This window comes from Mustela erminea, chromosome 20 (genome assembly GCF_009829155.1).
Source record: "Mustela erminea isolate mMusErm1 chromosome 20, mMusErm1.Pri, whole genome shotgun sequence".
Taxonomy (NCBI): domain Eukaryota; kingdom Metazoa; phylum Chordata; class Mammalia; order Carnivora; family Mustelidae; genus Mustela; species Mustela erminea.
In genome coordinates this window covers 22,213,336-22,229,792 of record NC_045633.1, presented here as the reverse complement: position 1 = coordinate 22,229,792, position 16,457 = coordinate 22,213,336, and the positions used below count along the sequence as shown (strand labels likewise).

Genomic DNA, 16,457 nt, shown 5'->3' with positions numbered 1-16,457 from the left:
AAAATCAGAATTTATATTTTCCCGTGTTTGCTAAGAACTTTAATGCATGAGGGACACCCGGGTGGCTCAGTCGGTGAAGTGTTCTAGCGAACCCCACTTCCGCAGTATCACCTGGCGCATATGACAGTGTAATTTGCTTTCCGTGCGCCCATGTGTTTGTTCCCTAGCCAGACAGGCACTCCTCAGAAGCAGGAGAGATGTCTCCGTCTCTGTTCTGCCACACGTCCTCATGCAGGGTCACGGAACACACAGTCCATGGAGGTCACTGACTGTGACAAGGAGTGAGGCCATCTGATGCGAGCACTGGGCATCTGTGAGCCCCGGGTCTGCGGGGTGCTCTGTGGGAACATGACCTTGGCATATGTCTTGTACTTCCTCCTCCTAGGTCTTATTCCCCCTTCAGGTGGATGGGCCTATATCAAGGGGTATGAAATTTCTCGCGATATGGCTGAGATCCGGAGGAGCCTGGGCTGGTGCCCCCAGCACGATATCTTGTTCCCAGACCTCACCGTAGCCGAGCATCTTTCTTTCTATGCTCAGGTGCGTTCATGGACGGCGGGCTGTGTTTCCTCTGCGACCGATCTTGGGAAGGGGCAGACTGTAGCCTTCCAACCCAGCCTCGGCAGGCCCCGAAACCTCCCTGGACGTGAGTCCCTAAACATTCAGGAAGGGGCCGGGGGCATGGGGTACGGTTTGACTACAGAGGATACGAATCGGAACCAGCGAAGAAAAGAGACATGCAGAGTGAGGTCTGGGCCTGTGTCCGCCCAGCTGGGACGTGGCTGTGTACCCGGTAGCTCACTTAACCGGCAAGTGTCCAGTTTCTCTCGGAGCTTCATCACACAGGCCTGAACGGTCGAATCCTGGGGCACATCTCCCCACTCCCAGCAGGTCTGGAGTCAACGTATTAGCATAAACTCCGATGTGGCCCCAGGGTACAAGGTGAATAACCAGGGCACCCCATCACACCAAGGATTTAGAGGTCCCTCCCAGTAGCTGGGGACAGAGGCCGACCAGACTCTTCATTACGCAACACAGATTTTTTATCCCTTGAGCCTCCTGGGGACACCTCCCTTTCGGTCTTGTTGTGTGATCCTTTAACGTGCCGCACTCAGTGTCTATGAGACGTATGTTCACGCGGTTCAAAATACAAAAGCCTTTTGCGCATCCCTTTCCCTGAAGGTAGTAAGCCTCTTGTGCCGAGTTTACGTATATGCTAACAAAGTGCTGGCTGGACTGGTGGGCGTCTACTGGGGAGGTGGGAAGGGGACGACACGGAGGCCAGGCTCCTCACGGACTGGACAGGCCACCCCGCCCTAGGAGCCCCTGCCGGACCTCTCCGTCCCCACTCTCGCAGCTGAAGGGCTTGTCCCATCGGAAGTGCCCCGAGGAAGTCCAGCGGATGCTGCACATGCTCGGCCTGGAGGACAAGCAGGACACCCTGAGCCGGTTCCTGAGCAGGGGCATGAGGCGCAAGCTCTCCATTGGGATCGCCCTCATAGCGGGCTCCAAGGTAGGCGGGCGGGAGGCCGTGCACGGGGACGGCCACTTGGGGCCTGGGGCTCCAGCCCCCACGTGGCTTGGGCTGGCTACAGCCCCCGGACGCCGGCAGAGCGGCCCGGCCAGCGTGGGGACGGCTACATCTTCCCAAACCGGAGCCTCACAGGGCCTCCAGCACAGCCAGCCCCGGCCCGCGACCACGCTCTGCCCCCACCCCCAGCAGCCACCACTCTGCCCGCAGGTGCTGATGCTGGACGAGCCCACCTCGGGCATGGACGCCCTCTCCAGGAGGGCCATCTGGGACCTCCTGCAGCAGCACAAGAGCGACCGCACCGTGCTGCTGACCACGCACTTCATGGACGAGGCTGACCTGCTGGGGGACCGTGTGGCCATCATGGCCAAGGGGGAGCTGCAGTGCTGCGGGTCCTCGATGTTTCTCAAGTGGAAGTACGGTGAGCGGCGCGGGCGGGCGGGCCGGTCGGCCTCCCGTCCCCACGGGCCCTGGCCCCGGCCCCGGGACAGTTTGCTTCCCTGGAGGGCCCCCAAGATAGCAGCGGGGAGTGAGGTGCAGACAGTCTGAGACCCTGAGTCAGGAGATCGAGGTCTGAGCTTCACTCTGCCGGTTCGTAGCCTCCATCCACGTGGCCAGGACGACCTTAGCCTACCCCGTCCAATCTAGAAAACGGACCTCAAAAACCGGGTTCCTCAAGGAGTGAGCAGTGTGTGCAGAGCGCCTGGGTGGGTGTGGGTGGTTTCCACGGTAGCCCCCTTGTTCTCCTGGACCCCACGCCCTCCTGGTCTCTGCTGCTTGTGGCGTGGACGTGCCTGTGCCCACGCCCTGACCTCGTCCGGTCTCCTGTGCTGGAACTTGTGTCTGCAGCCCGGATGCCTTCCTGAACTCCGCAGGCCTGCATCTGGAGCCTACTCCACAGTGGCGTGGACGCCGACCAGCTCTATGGGGCTTGTCCACACCCTGAGCAGACCAGGGGCCCCTGCTCTCAACGACCACACCCACTGCCCCCAGCACAGACAGCTCCTTTCTCGTGGGAGCTTGGCCAAAACCTTGGAGGCTCCCTGACCTCTCCATCTCTCAGAGCCCAGATCCCATTGGTGTGCAGGCCCCGGGGGGGCCTTCCCTTCTCCCACCTCCACGCCTGGCTAGTGCCCTGGCCTGTCGTCCGTCCCCTCCTGGATTACTGCACTCGCTGGCTAACTCACCCCCTGTCTCTGCTCGGTTGTCCGAATGACTGTGTTACCCTTCTGCTTGGCTCTGCAGTGATCTTCCCTCCCACCGAGAGAAAGTCAAAGTCCTAGGATTGGCCCGCAGGGCCTTGCTTGGCCTGGTCCCATCACGCAGTGGCATTTCCAGTGCTCTTCCAGGCCCTGCTGTGCTCCTGCCCTCCGGCTCCCTCCCCAGCCAGCGCTGGCCACGCTTAGGCCTCATGACCCTGTTTAGAATCACACTCCTCGACCCCCCCAAGTCCCCTCCAATGATTATCTTTCTCCTCAGCCTATGTCACTGATAATATAGATTTTCCCCATTTCTCTTATTGTCTGCCTCACGCCCCTTTAATGAGAGCCCGTGAGAGCCCTCGAGAGCGACTTCCCTGGGGTTTCCATCCAGCCCCACAGCGCCGCCCTCCCCCCCCCCCCCCCCCACTGGCCCTGCTCCACTTTCCTGCGAAGCTGTGCATTCTGAGCCACGGATAAGGAGTAAGGACGTTTCAGGGTCTCTGAAATTTTGTTTCAGGCGGCGGATATTACATGACTTTGGTGAAGAAACCTCACTGCAACACAGAGGAGATCTGTTGTCTGATTTATCACCATATCCCAAATGCGGTTTTGCAGTCCAGCAAGGGAGAAGAATTAACCTTCATTCTTCCTAAAAAGGACACACACAGGTGCGGACCCCAGAGGACAGGAGGAGCTGTTTGCGGGGACAGAGTTCAGAGCCACCTCTCTGCCTGTCTCCCCAGCGAGGACTCTCTATTCTGCTGGGGTCTGGACTCCCCAGGCCTTGGGCATCTGCTGGGAAGACAGCACACTCCAGCCAGATCACACTCGAAAACACGGGGCTCTGGTCATATCCCCTCCCTCCTTCAAAGCCCTCAATGGCTCCCAGTGGCCTTCAGGTTAAAGTCAGAAGCCCTTTATTGGGTGGCGGAGCTGAGATGAATGTTCGGCCCGATTTTCTTTATTTCGGGCTTCAGTGTGGTCCCTGGCACTCCCCACGGGCTCCTCTCCCTCAGCTTGTTCTCAGGCAGGAACCTGAGCTCTGGGAAGATGAGAGCCACCGAAGGGAAGTCCCCTTCACTCCCGTCACAAGTTTCTTTCTCCTCCCATCTTTACAGCCAAGGACACAGCCTCTTCCTCCCAGAGGCTCACCCTTCCGCCCTGGCTCCAGGTCTTTCCATGCTCAATTCTCAAAAGCCCATGTGCCTGACTCGCCCTGCTCACCTACACCGTCAGTTTGTCTCTCTACTGGGTCCCTTACTTCTGAGAGCACCCCAGCCCCTGGCACCCACAGCCGCACTTTCTGTCTCCATGATTCGGGCTGCTCTCAGCTCCTGTTACATAGGGAAGCATTTGTCCTTTTGTGACTGGCTTAGACTGCTGAGCATAAGGTCCTCAAGGTTCAGTGCACAATTTCCTTCCTTTTTAAGGCTGCATAATGTGCCATCTCACATCTCACGCGCGCTGTGTTTATCCGTTCATCCGTGCACACTTGGGCTGCTGCCACGCTTGAGCTACCGTGAATAATGCCATTATGAACATGGTGTACAAGTATCTTTTCAGACTCTGCTTCGGATTCTTTGGGGTATATTTACGTAGAAGAAGGGGTGCTGGGCCATTTTGCATTCCCTCCCACAGCACACAAGAATTCCAGTTTCTCCACGGCTCCCCAGTACCTGCTGTGTTCTGTTCTGTTCTATTAGCAGTAACCGACCTAAGGAGTATGAGGCGGTGACTCACTGTCGTTTCGCTTCACATCTCCCTAACGATGGTGATGTCAAGCGTCTTCTCGTGAGTGTACTGGCTATTCACAGGTCTTCTTTGGAGCAATGCCTATTATGCATTTTTTTTTAAATACTTTTTTAAATTTAGTCATCTCTGCCCCCAAGGTGGGGCTCAAACTCAGGACCCTGAGATCAAGAGTTGCACACGTCTCTGGCTGAGCCGGCCGGGTGCCCCTCACGTCCTTTGCCCATTTCTGATCCAAGCTGTTTTCTATTGTTCTGAAGTTGTAGGACTTCTCTCTATATTACGGGTATTAGTCCTTTATCAGATACAGGATTTGCAAATATTTTATCCCATTCAATGGGTTGCCTTTTTGCTCCAAGGACAGTGTTTCCTGATGCGCAGAATTTTTAAATTTAATGAAGTCCAACATATATATTTTTTCTTTTGTTACTGTGCCCTTGGTGTCACGTCCAAAGAAATCATTGCCAGATCCCATGTTGTGAAGTTTTTGTGTGATTTTTTTGTGTGATTCTCTCATTTTGTTCTTTTGCAACACTTTTTTGGTGGGGGGGAGGTTATTAAGGGTCTCTTGAGATGCCATATGAATGTTAGGATGGGTTTTTCTATTTCTGCAAAAAAAAAAAAAAAAAATCATTGCTCTCTTGGTAGGACCTGTACTGACTGTGGAATGCTCAGGCTGACACTGGTGTTTGAACAGCATTACGTCTTCCAGTCCATGAACACGGGATGTGTCTCCATGGATTTCCCTCTTCTTTACTTTCCTTCAGTGGTGTTTGACAACTTTCATTCTACAAGTCTTTCACTTCCTTGATTAAGTTAATCCCTAAGTATTTTATTGTTGGATGCGATGGTAAGTGGGGTTGTTCCTGTAGTTTCCTTTTCAGATTTGTTCATTGTACTTAGAAATGCAGCTGATTCCTGTGTGTTGACTTTACATCCTGCTCCTTTGCTGAATTTACTTATTGGTTCTCACAGCTTCTTTGTGGCATCTTTATAGAGTTTTCTGCATATAAGATCATGTCTTCTGCAAACAGATCATTTTACTTCTTCCTCTCCAATCTGGAAGCCTTTTATTTCTTTCTCTTACCTAATGTCTCTGAATCTAACTTCCAGTGCCAGGCACCTTAGACGGAGCCTGCCAGTGAGTATGCTGTGTTGGTGATGAGGCAGATTCCGGGTCCTTCCCACGCTAATCCCTGCCTCACCTGTACAGTCTCAGCCATGAGCCAGGCTCCTCATCACATAGCAGAAGAGTTAAATTACCACTCGATTATGAAAAGATACCTAGAAAATCCACACAGAAGTTCAACACCACACTTCTGAATAGCTTATGGGTCAAAAAGGAATTACAAAGAGTTTTTTTTTTTTAGTTGGACAGCAATGAAAACACAACAGACTTGAAATGTTCATATGCTGCTACTGCGGTGCCCAGAGGGAAACATACAGCTTTGAAACACTATGTTAGGAAAGAAGAAAGCCTTAAAACCAATGACCTGTGCTTCCAGCTGAGGGAGGGAGAAAAAGCAGAGAGAAGTGAAGAGTACAGAGAAGAAAAGAAATAATAAATTCAAAGAGAGCAAATGATGGAATAAGAAACAACAACAAAAAAAAAAATTGAGAAGACTAAACTAGCCAGATGTTGTTTATTACAAATATTAGTAACAGTGATGAGCTCCTGCCAAAGCCATTAAAGAAAAGTAGAAATATAAGAACCAGCATCAGGAATGAGTGGACCATTTCTCAGCCCAAGCACAGACTTAGGACAACTTCATGAGAAAATACCACAAATACACTGGACACTGTAGAATGGGCTGATTCCTTGAAAAACACAACCTACTCAACCGGACACAAAGTAAAAGAGGAAAATCTAAGAACCACACATCTACTGATTAAATCGAATTTGCGATGATAAATGTTACCAAAAAGAGAATTGCAGGTCCCATCAGTTGCTAGGCAAATAAATCTCCCCAATCTTTCAGAAAATACAGAAGGGAGCAGCACACTCTGATACCAATACCAACATCTAGAATGTGGACATAAACACAAAGTTTTTAGCAATATAAGAGCCATTGAATGAACTTAACTGGAATTCCAGGATGGCTTGGCCCCTAGGTCTGGGGTCTCGGCAGGATTTCTGGAAGGCTGAACCCAGCCAGAACCCCTGATCAGAGCATCTCCAAGTCCTCCAGGGCATGGCAGCTTCATGGTGACTCAGGGCTCCTGGAGAAGCCGCCCAGAGCCTGCCCAAGCCCCTCTGACCCAAACCCTATCCCTTCTGTCTAAAGTCAACCAACAGGGGAACCAATGATCAAACTGTAGTATACTACTTTTGTTGAACAGCCCTCCATGATGAATGAGAAGAAACTATTAAGGCGTGCACTGGTGTGGTTGAACCTCAGAAACATGTCACCCAGATGAAATGAGATACAGAGGTACAAGGCACCTCTGACAGTAGGAGTCTGGATACTGGTTGTGTGTGGACTGGAGAGGAATCACTTGAAGGGGGTGGGAGAGCCCTCTGCAGGGTGAGGGAAAGGTCTGCCTCTTGGCTGGGGTGAGAACAAGGCATTTCCCGATAGGTAAACCTTGCTGCAAGACAGCCTCATTGACGGGCATGATTTCAGTCCCGGGAGACTGAAGGGCAAGGCAGCGCACCCTGTGAGGGTCTGACTGCTGAACTCACAGCACAGGTGGGCTGCTTTGCTGCGGTCCTTGCATTTAGCTCCCTTGGGGCACGAGGTCGTGTCTGTCACCCCGATGAGGAGAGTGGGCGAGATGAAAGAACTAGCCCAGAGTCACACAACCCATAAGGGGCAGACACTGGCCTCAAAAGGCAGCCCCCAACAGTGCGCAGCTCATGCTCTCACCCTCCGCGCCGTCCATGGTGGTGCATAGTGCGGCCTCTCTGGGCATCCCGCATGCCCACAGGTTTCTTAAAGGCACGTTGTTGGCCTGGACACTGGCTTGAAGGAGCAGAAACCTGCAACGTGGGAGGTTGTGGATTTCTTAATATCGCACAAAAAGTCCCGATTCCTTCAGCTCCAAACTATGGAAGGCATGCATAAGGAAGGGCTCTGGATTAACAGGGTTAAGCATTAGCTCCTTTCCTCATTTAGTGGAACAGCAGGGCGGGGAAAGGGCACTCACAGTCTTTTGAGCGGGCCTCTGAGTTTGCCTCCCGGCTGTGTGATCTTGGGGAAGTTGCTTAACCTCTCCCAGCTGTCTGCGCAGAGCTGAAGAACTGTTGAGACAATTGACTGAGCTGGTGAGGTGGAACAGGGCTTGGAATGCCCCCGGCACTTAGTAAGCACTCCAAAAGTAGCAGAACACAGATGAATTATTTACGAGCTGGGTGTGAGAGTGGTCATCCCAGACACGCTCTGGGGTAAATGCTGTCGCCCTTGCTGCTCATGTTCAGAGTCCTGGAGCTGGGGGGTGACAAGGCTGAGCTCTGAACAAAGAGAGTCTTGACTCCCCAGCCCCTACGGTTTGTCCCGTGGGAAGTGAGGGCGGGGGCGGGTGACAGGGAGGAGGCCCCTTCCCACCTGTGAGGAATGGAACCGCCCTTCCCTCGCAGGTTTGCATCTCTCTTCACCCAGCTGGAAGCGAGGCAGGAGGAGCTGGGGGTCGCCAACTTCCAAGTGGCGGTCACCACTATGGAGGAGGTCTTCATGCGGTAAGCAAGTTTGCAGCCGCAGACCCCACGGCTTTCACAGTGGGAGGGGTCCTGAGGGTCCTGCGTCTAACCCACGTCCCGCGCTTGGCTTCTCCGGGGCACACCCTTGCCCTTGCAGGGTGGCCCGCCAGCCTCCCATGGGGACTTCCAGGAATAGGGATACTGCTCAGCAGGGACGTGCTAGATACATTGTATCACCTTCCAGGAGGGAAAAACAAACCAAACAGAAATTGTATCACCTAGGAGGCTCTTTAGTCAATGAGGAAGGCTTATTACCACCCCCACATCCACCCCCCCCCACCACCCCCACCACCCCCACCCCCGCTGGGCTGGTGGTAGCACAGAGTGAAGGTAGTGGTGGTAGTGAGTGTCAGGAAGCAGGGATGCAGTGTCCTTCGAGGAGGGCCGGGATGGGCGGATCCCGATGATTCACCCCAAAGGCAAAACAAGGCCAGAGAGCGACATCAGATGCGGGAATATGTATCTGTTATGTGCAACACGCCGGCAGTTTACAAATGCTACTAATGATACATTAAAATATATTTTTTCTTTTATATTTTCCACCAGTCTACGTGGCTTTTTCTCTCCCTTTTGGGGGGTTCTTTTTCCTTAGTCTATAGTTTCTTCCCCCACGCTAGTGGGAAATTCTGCGTTCTTACTATACTACGTTAGCGGTCGGCGTAGATACTGAAACACATCTCTGTAATTTGTCAAGGTGCCAAGTGAAGTCATATCTTTGCTCTGCTCCTGGAAAACGCTGAGACCATGGGACAGGCACGCATCCTGCCGTCACCAGCTTGTATAGACTGTATATTTTAATCCTTTTTTCAACTCCACAGAACTGTAATATTCGTGTTTGAGAACAGCAGTGGCCACTTAAACCCATGTGAATATACACCTCCTCCGGGTTCATTCCTCTTCCATCGCCGATAACTGTCCTCCTGCCCACAGGACATTCTGCATGGCACCCATTAGCGTTTTTATGCAGGAGCCAAAAACACTAATGTTTTTTGGTGTTGGGGGTCTTTGGGGGTTTTCGTTTTTTGGGTATTTTGGGGGCAGGGGTCTGGAAATGATTTTAGTTCTCTAATTTTTAAAGGATATTGTCACCAGATTGAAAGTTATTTGCCAGGGCACCTGGGTGGCTCAATTGTTTGAGCATCTGCCTTGAGCTTGGGGTGTGATCTCGGGGTCCTGGGATCGAGACCCATACCAGGCTGCCTGCTTGGTGGGGAGTCTGCTTCTCCCTCTGCCTTTCTCTAGCCGTACTCGCCCACTCATGCTCTCTTTCACTCTCTTTCTCAAATAAATCTTGCAAAAAAAGAAAGAAAGAAAGAAAGAAAGAAAGTTATTCCCAGACTATTTCCGAGTCTCCACTCTTGCTGCTGAAAGTGAGCCGTAGGTTTACCCCGTGCTCCTTTGAAAGAAATCTGGCCACTCTTCACTTCAGAAGTCATGCACATTCCCCATGGTCTGTCTTGGTTCATTTTTCTTTTTAATTACTGTCCTGGATGTCTGATGGACTTCCGGCCCCAGTGCAATGCCTTTCCTGAGTTCCACGGCGCCCAGTGTATCTGCTGTTTTCCATTCTCTCACAGTGGGACAGGGGTTAGATCTTCTCATTCTCGGTGCTCTATTAGTTTTCTCTTCTTTTTCACCTTTTCCAGCCCTCCGCCTACCGGAGCCGCATGCTGGATAATATCCCCCGACGTGTCATCCAGGTTGCCTCTTCTCCCTCCAGCTGTGTCTGATCCTCGGTTCAATGCTTCCTCTGAATTCTTTTAAACAATTACATTTTTTTCGAAGTATAACAGACGTACCAAAAGGGGCACAAATATCCACCCTAAGGCTCCATACGAGTCCTTCGTCAGGCCCGTTTTCTGCCCTGCCTGAGGCTTCTCTCTTCCTGTTCTCAGAGCCCACCCATGTGTCACAGAGTCATTCTGCTACGTGTTCTTCTGGGAACGGGACCATTTCAGCTTCTGCATTAGCTCTGTGGCCCACCTGGTACTAACTTTTGTGTGCAGTGTGACAAAAGGCTGAGGTTCATTTTCCTGAACATGGGTATCCAGGCTTGAGGGACAATTTGGGGAAGAGACGTCCTTCCACACCAAATTGTTTGGATGCCTTCACTGAAAATCGGTCGACGTGTATGTCAATCTCTATATCCCCTACCCTGTCCCATGGAACTCGCTGCTGTCCCACACCAGCCAGTCCCACGCCACTGTGATCGCTGCAGCTTTGTGGGACGTCTTGAAGTCAGGGAGCAGATGGTTTCTCCAGATCTATTTTTTGAAGATTGTTTAGACCATTATAGGTTGTTTGTGTTAACGTGTAAATTTAAATATAAACTCGTTAGTTTCTATTTTGGGGGGGAAAAAAAAGACCTTGTTGGAAAACTGGTTCCTTGGTTACAGCTGGTAACAGCAGGTGAACGCAAGCTGTTCACAATAGGGAAAACGGGGAGGGGGTGGGGAGCAGGCGTAGAATAAATAAAAGGGAACTCGGTGCTTTCTGCTTGGTTTTTCTATAACGTAAGTTTCTAGACTGTAAAGTCCATTTTTTTTTTATCTGAGTCTTTTTTTTTTTTTTTAGCCTGCTGGGTATATGATATGACTGGTACTAAATTGAATTTACAGATTAATATGGGGCACACAGGCAGCTACCTCAAACACTCACCCTCCCAATCCACAGCTATTACACACAGCTTCGTTGATTTGGGAGGTCATCACTAATTTTTACCAGCCCTGTTTTGCAGTTTCCAGAAGTTCTGCGTATGTTTTGTGAAACTGACTCCTACATATATTGAAATTTTTGAAAGTTTGGAAATGGATTTCTGAATTTCGTTTCCAATCACTTGTTGCAGATCCAGAAATCATTTTTGCATTATCTACATCTGGAGATATTATTTAACTCCCTTATTCAAACAGTTTGGGGTTGATTTCCTTAGTATTTTGTGTGTAACTATCAAGTGTAAAGACAGTGCTGCTTCTTATTTTCCAGTCTTTACATCTCCACTTGCTTATCTCACAGTAGAGGCTTGACCACAACTGGCCTACTACAAGTTGAGAGGAGGGATGGCCTCTCCTGAGGAGGGGAATACATCGCCATACAAATTTCCCTCTGAGCTGCACTTGCCTGCATCTCAGCTTTTTGGCTATGTAGTATTTTCTTTACCATTTGGTTAGAAATCTGCTTATTTTTCCATGTGCTTTCTGCTCTGACAGGTGGCTTGCTTAGAACTGTGTTTCTTAATTTCCAAATTCAGGGAGATATTTTTTAAAAACTGTTTTCTTGTTTGGTCTTTGCCTGTTTGTCTTGTTAATCCACTTGATTTCTGACCGCATTTCACTCTGGTCCTAGCATACACTCCGGATAGCCTCCGTCCTTCAAAATGCTCCTGTCTGTGGCTCAGCTTACAACCTGCATTCTTCGGTGGCTGGGCGCGGTGTCTTGTGTACAACCAAAGGTCCAGTGGGTTCATTGTTGTGTACAAATCTTCGGAGTCTTTAAAAAAAAAAAATTATCTAGGGGCACCTGGATGGCTCAGTCACTAAACCATCCGACTCTAGGTTTCAGCTTGAAGTCATGATCTTGGCATCATGAGATCGACCCCACGTCACACTCCACGCTCAGCAGGGAGTCTGCTCAACCCTCTCTCTCTCCCCTCCGCTCTTCATGCTTCTCTCTGTCAAATAAATAAGTAAAATCTTTAAAAATATATATTTTATTTATTTATTTGACAGAGCGATCACAAGTAGGCAGAGAGACAGGCAGAGAGAGGAGGAAGCAGACCCCCTGCTGAGCAGAGAGCCCGATGCAGGGCTCGATCCCAGGACCCTGAGATCATGACCTGAGCCGAAGGCAGAGGCTTAACCCACTGAGTGACCCAGGCGCCCCCAAATAAATAAATAAAATCTTCAAAAAAGAAAAAAAGCTACAACTTAAAAAAAAAAAAGTGAGGCACTAGGTGCAGGTCACCATCTAGGGGAGGAGATTAGCACAAGCGACAGAAACAAAAATAAACAAGTAGGATGGTATCAAAGTAAAACATTTCTATATTGTGTGCACACCCCCAGTGCCCACAACAGAACACTATTCACCATCAAAAAGAAGGAAAAATCCTATTGTTTGCACTGACACAGATGGACCCTGAGGGCATCATGAACCATGAAATAAGTCAGACAGAGAAAAACAAGTCCTGTATGGTCTCATTTACATGAGGAATCTCAAAATCACACAGACAGACAACCTCCTGGAAGCCGAGAACAGTTGTGTGGTCGCCAGAGGCAGGGGTTGAGGGGGGATTTAGGGGCGGATCAGGCAAAGAGGGTCACAGGGCACAGACCTGCAGTTCCACGGCAAGTAAGTTCTGGGCATGTCACGTATGGTGTGGCAACTGCAGTTAACGGTCCTCTATTGTATATCTGACAGGTTTTAAGAGGGCAGATCGTAAAAGCTCTCACCACAAGAAAAAGCTATTGTAACTACATGAGGCGTCGGACCAGTCCACAGTATATATGTACCCCGGAAACTTACACAAGTGCATATGTCGCTTATATCTCAATAAAACTGGGGGAGGAGGACAGAGAGCAGACACCAGGATGTAGAGATTTGAGGGACGAGCTGGATCCCATCTACTGCAGGGCAGAAGCCTCCGAGAAGCTCGCACTCTGGTGTCCGAGGAAAGCGCGATATGGTGCTCACAGAGATCCCACCGTAGGAAACTCCCCTCCCTCCCTCCTGAAATTCAGTCTTAATAAGCAACACTCTTATTTTTGTAAATAGGAAAAAAAAAATTCTACTAGCAGAAACCACATGAAGAGGAAAAATGTAAAAATACAACCTTACGCCGTGAAATATCAAAGGAAACACTGTGGCGAAGTGCCCTGTGGTGTCCCCTCTCCCCACACACCCACTGCAGATGACGTCCTGACAAGAGGCCCCGCAAATCCCAGGGATTGTCACTAATACTTCCTGCGTGTAGAAACGCTAAAGAACGGACAAGCACAACGCCTGGAAAAGTCATGGAGGAACCATCAACGGGAGAAGCAGAGCCCAGCAAAAGGCAGGGAGGGCCTCCGGGCCCCCTAACCGTAAGCACGGCTGACCCATAAAAGCAGCAAGTTTGCAGAACTGGCTGGGTGACTCGTAGGCTAGGTCACCAAAGTGTCGGGGCCCTGCTCGCTAGCTCTCTCAGCCTTCCAGAGGTTTGCTGGGGTTGGCTCACATTGGCTCACGAGAGCCAGTTATTAAATTATCGAGAATTGTGCGAGCCAGTGAAACAGAGCAATTATTAAAAATTAAATGGCTCATGCTTATAAATAAGTCATGATAAAAACAGGGGTACAATTGTGATATCCATTCTGGTGTGTCTTGGTTTTTTTTTTTTTTTCCACACCACCAAGCAATGAACTCTGTCCTGACACTTCCTACCTGGAAGAATGGCGTCCAATCCCCAGGTGAGGGGTCAGGCCGGCAAGACTGCCCCCCAGCCCCAACTCTGGACCCCAGTCCCAGTCAGGTGGTCACCTGTGCTTCTGACCCAACTAGCTACACACCGGACGTCCCCACAGCCCCTTTTCGATTCATTTGCTAGAACGGCTCACGGAGCTCGAGAAACACTCTCACAGTTAGCAGGTCATTATGAAGGAGATGCCTCTGGATCCAGATGAACACGGACACAGGGAAAGGGTCCGAAGTGTCCACGTTCTCTGAGAACGCAACAGTCCCCATACCTCCATGTGCTCCCCAACTGGAAAGCCTCTGAGTCCTGCCCACTCAGGTTTTTGTGGAGGCTTCTGGACATGTGCGCGGTGGATGGATTACATCGCTGGCCGCTGGTGCTTAAACTCGATCTCCAGCCCCTGTCGCTTCCCAGGAGGTTGGGAGGTGGGCTTGAAAGTTCCAACCTTGCCATGAAGTGGATGGTTCCCCAGGCAACCAGCCCCCATCCTCAGTCGCTTTCTGAAAGTCTCGTCATTCGCAAGACAAAACACACCTTAACCACTGTGGCTGCTTGGGAAGTTGGAAGTGTTTGAGGAGCTCTGTGCCAGGACCAGAATGAAGACCAAATATCTATTTCTTATCACAAACCACAGTGTCACAAACGGTAACACACAGACTTCATCTCCTCCTGCTCTGGCCGTGTCCTACTGTTACCAGTGCTCGTGGGTTGTCTACACTGACTCGTGTCTGTGCGATGGGCGTATCTGTCAACAGTTTGAAGTCGACTACAGTGAGACCGTCTACACACGAAACTTGGTACACACTATAAATCAGGGTTTAGTTGATCACTTTGTTGATTGTCTAGACTTAGAAAGTCATGGAGAAAAACACAAATAATGCAATGGAAGTTTGAAAACCTCTTCTATCCTGAGCCATCTCATTAAGAAGAGCAAAAAACATGAGATAATATCCTTCCAATATTAAAAAAAAGTATTGTTCAACTCAACAACAGTGCTGCTCACTCCCTCCTCCCGGGGATGAATAAGCAAATTTCTGGCACACGACTTTGTTATCTCAGGTGTACCCTGATCGTTAATGTTAATTAGAACTGACATTCTGGTCGGAACCCCACTCAGGAGAGCTAGCTGTAAACCAGCCATGGGAGAGCACCATCTTGGAAGGGGATCCTCTAGCCTCGGCTGTGCCTTCAGACCACCACATTCCTGGCCCATCACCCACCATCCTGGATTCCTGACCCACAGAACTGTGGGAGAGGAGACCCCTTGTGTTGTTTTGAGCCACTAAACCTGTGGATAATTTGTGCCACCGCCATAGACACTAACAAACACACTGTCTCTTACCGAACTGTACTAGAGGGAAAATGAGCCACACTGTACAGGACTGTTTTGTTGTGAAAAGTTCCATTAGAGGAATAACTGACCCAGAGGCTATGAATAAAAATATCTTTCCTGACTTCTTAACAGTTTGTTGCCAGCAATGAAAATGTCTTTTTGCCTTGAGCGGGGCTCAGCCAACCTTTTCTGGCCAGAGAGGAATATCCTAGGCTACGTACACTCAGGGCATAATCAAGGAGAGTATGCAGGTGCTTTGATAACCATCTAACACGTAATCATTTAAAATTGTGAAACCCATTCTGAGCTCAGAACCAAACAGAAAACAAGGCCTTGGGCTAGATTTGGCCCCGGGCTGTAATTTACCCGCCCCGGCCAAAATGGTCAGCAATGCTATGTTTATAACTGACGATTTTGCTTATAAGATAGATATTAAGGAGTATTTCATTTTTGCCTTAATTTGCGTAAGGCTGCCTCCGTTCTTTGGAAGTGCCATTGGTCAGTTAACTCAATATTCAGTTAATTCAGCATTACTCGGGGCCTGTTTAAGACTCTCTAGATCCAGGGGCGCCTGGGTGGCTCAGTGGGTTAAAGCCTCTGCCTTCGGCTCAGGTCATGATTCCAGGGTCCTGGGATCGAGCCCTGCATCGGGCTCTCTGCTCAGGGGGGAGCTTGCTTCCCCCTCCCCGCCTGCCTCTCTGCCTACTTGTGATCTCTGTCTGTCAAATAAATAAATTTAAAAAAAAAAAAAAAAAAAAAAAGGCTCTCTAGATCCAAACAAACTGACGTGAGTTGTGGTTTTTGTGAATTTGCATTTCTCTTTGTTTTGGCCTGGTTTAGGGTTAAGAAGCTGTCAGACAGCAACACAGATGTCCAAGCCCTCAAGATCTCCTCCACGCAGTTCCAACAAAGAGTGTCTGTCAGCAGGATTAAACGCATCCAGTCCCGGATCTTCTCAATGCAGCCGGGCCTGCCAGTCCAGCTGAACACAGGGGTGAGGAAGAATGTCCCACACACGCAGGAGAGCAGAGGCACGTTCAGTTCTTAGAATCATGCTATTCCTCTGTCAAGAAGTGCAGGTCAAACTTTCACAGGGGTTGAGGGAAAAATGTGCAGATTTCCAGCATAAAAGACAGGCCCCCGCTAGGTTTCAGCAATGCCAGGCTCTCGGCTCTAGTTCAAAGGCAACATCCCAGTGTTTTGTGGCCAGGATTAACCCAACGGAGAAAAGTATCGGAAAAGGTCACAGGAAAGGTCTTGGCCCTTCTTCTCACCAAGAAGAAGAAAGAATAAAAGTCTGCTGGCCACAAGAGCATGTTTAATCTTCCTTTTTCATCTTTCACTGTGAAACAGATCATGTATTAGATCACCTGGAGTTTAAGATTTTTTTAAGCATCCTTATGAAATATATGGATAACCTATCATGTTCTTTTATTGTTGAAAAAAAATACTGATGTGCATCTACAAAATGGTCTCGATTTGGCCATCCATAAGGTATG

At 49.8% G+C, this 16,457-nt stretch overlaps 1 protein-coding gene across 7 annotated transcripts in view; it reads left to right on the top strand.

Annotated features, from left to right (window-relative positions):
* LOC116580620 (ATP-binding cassette sub-family A member 17-like) overlaps positions 1 to 16,457 on the top strand; it is a 68,757-nt gene that overhangs the window by 28,989 nt on the left and 23,311 nt on the right. For all 7 annotated transcript variants that reach the window (XM_032327074.1, XM_032327075.1, XM_032327073.1 and 4 more), the window contains 6 exons: positions 386 to 540; positions 1,358 to 1,513; positions 1,742 to 1,952; positions 3,251 to 3,401; positions 8,060 to 8,158; positions 15,799 to 15,952. In XM_032327074.1, the coding sequence (XP_032182965.1) occupies positions 386 to 540; positions 1,358 to 1,513; positions 1,742 to 1,952; positions 3,251 to 3,401; positions 8,060 to 8,158; positions 15,799 to 15,952 (926 nt within the window). The remainder of the gene's footprint in view (positions 1 to 385; positions 541 to 1,357; positions 1,514 to 1,741; positions 1,953 to 3,250; positions 3,402 to 8,059; positions 8,159 to 15,798; positions 15,953 to 16,457) is intronic.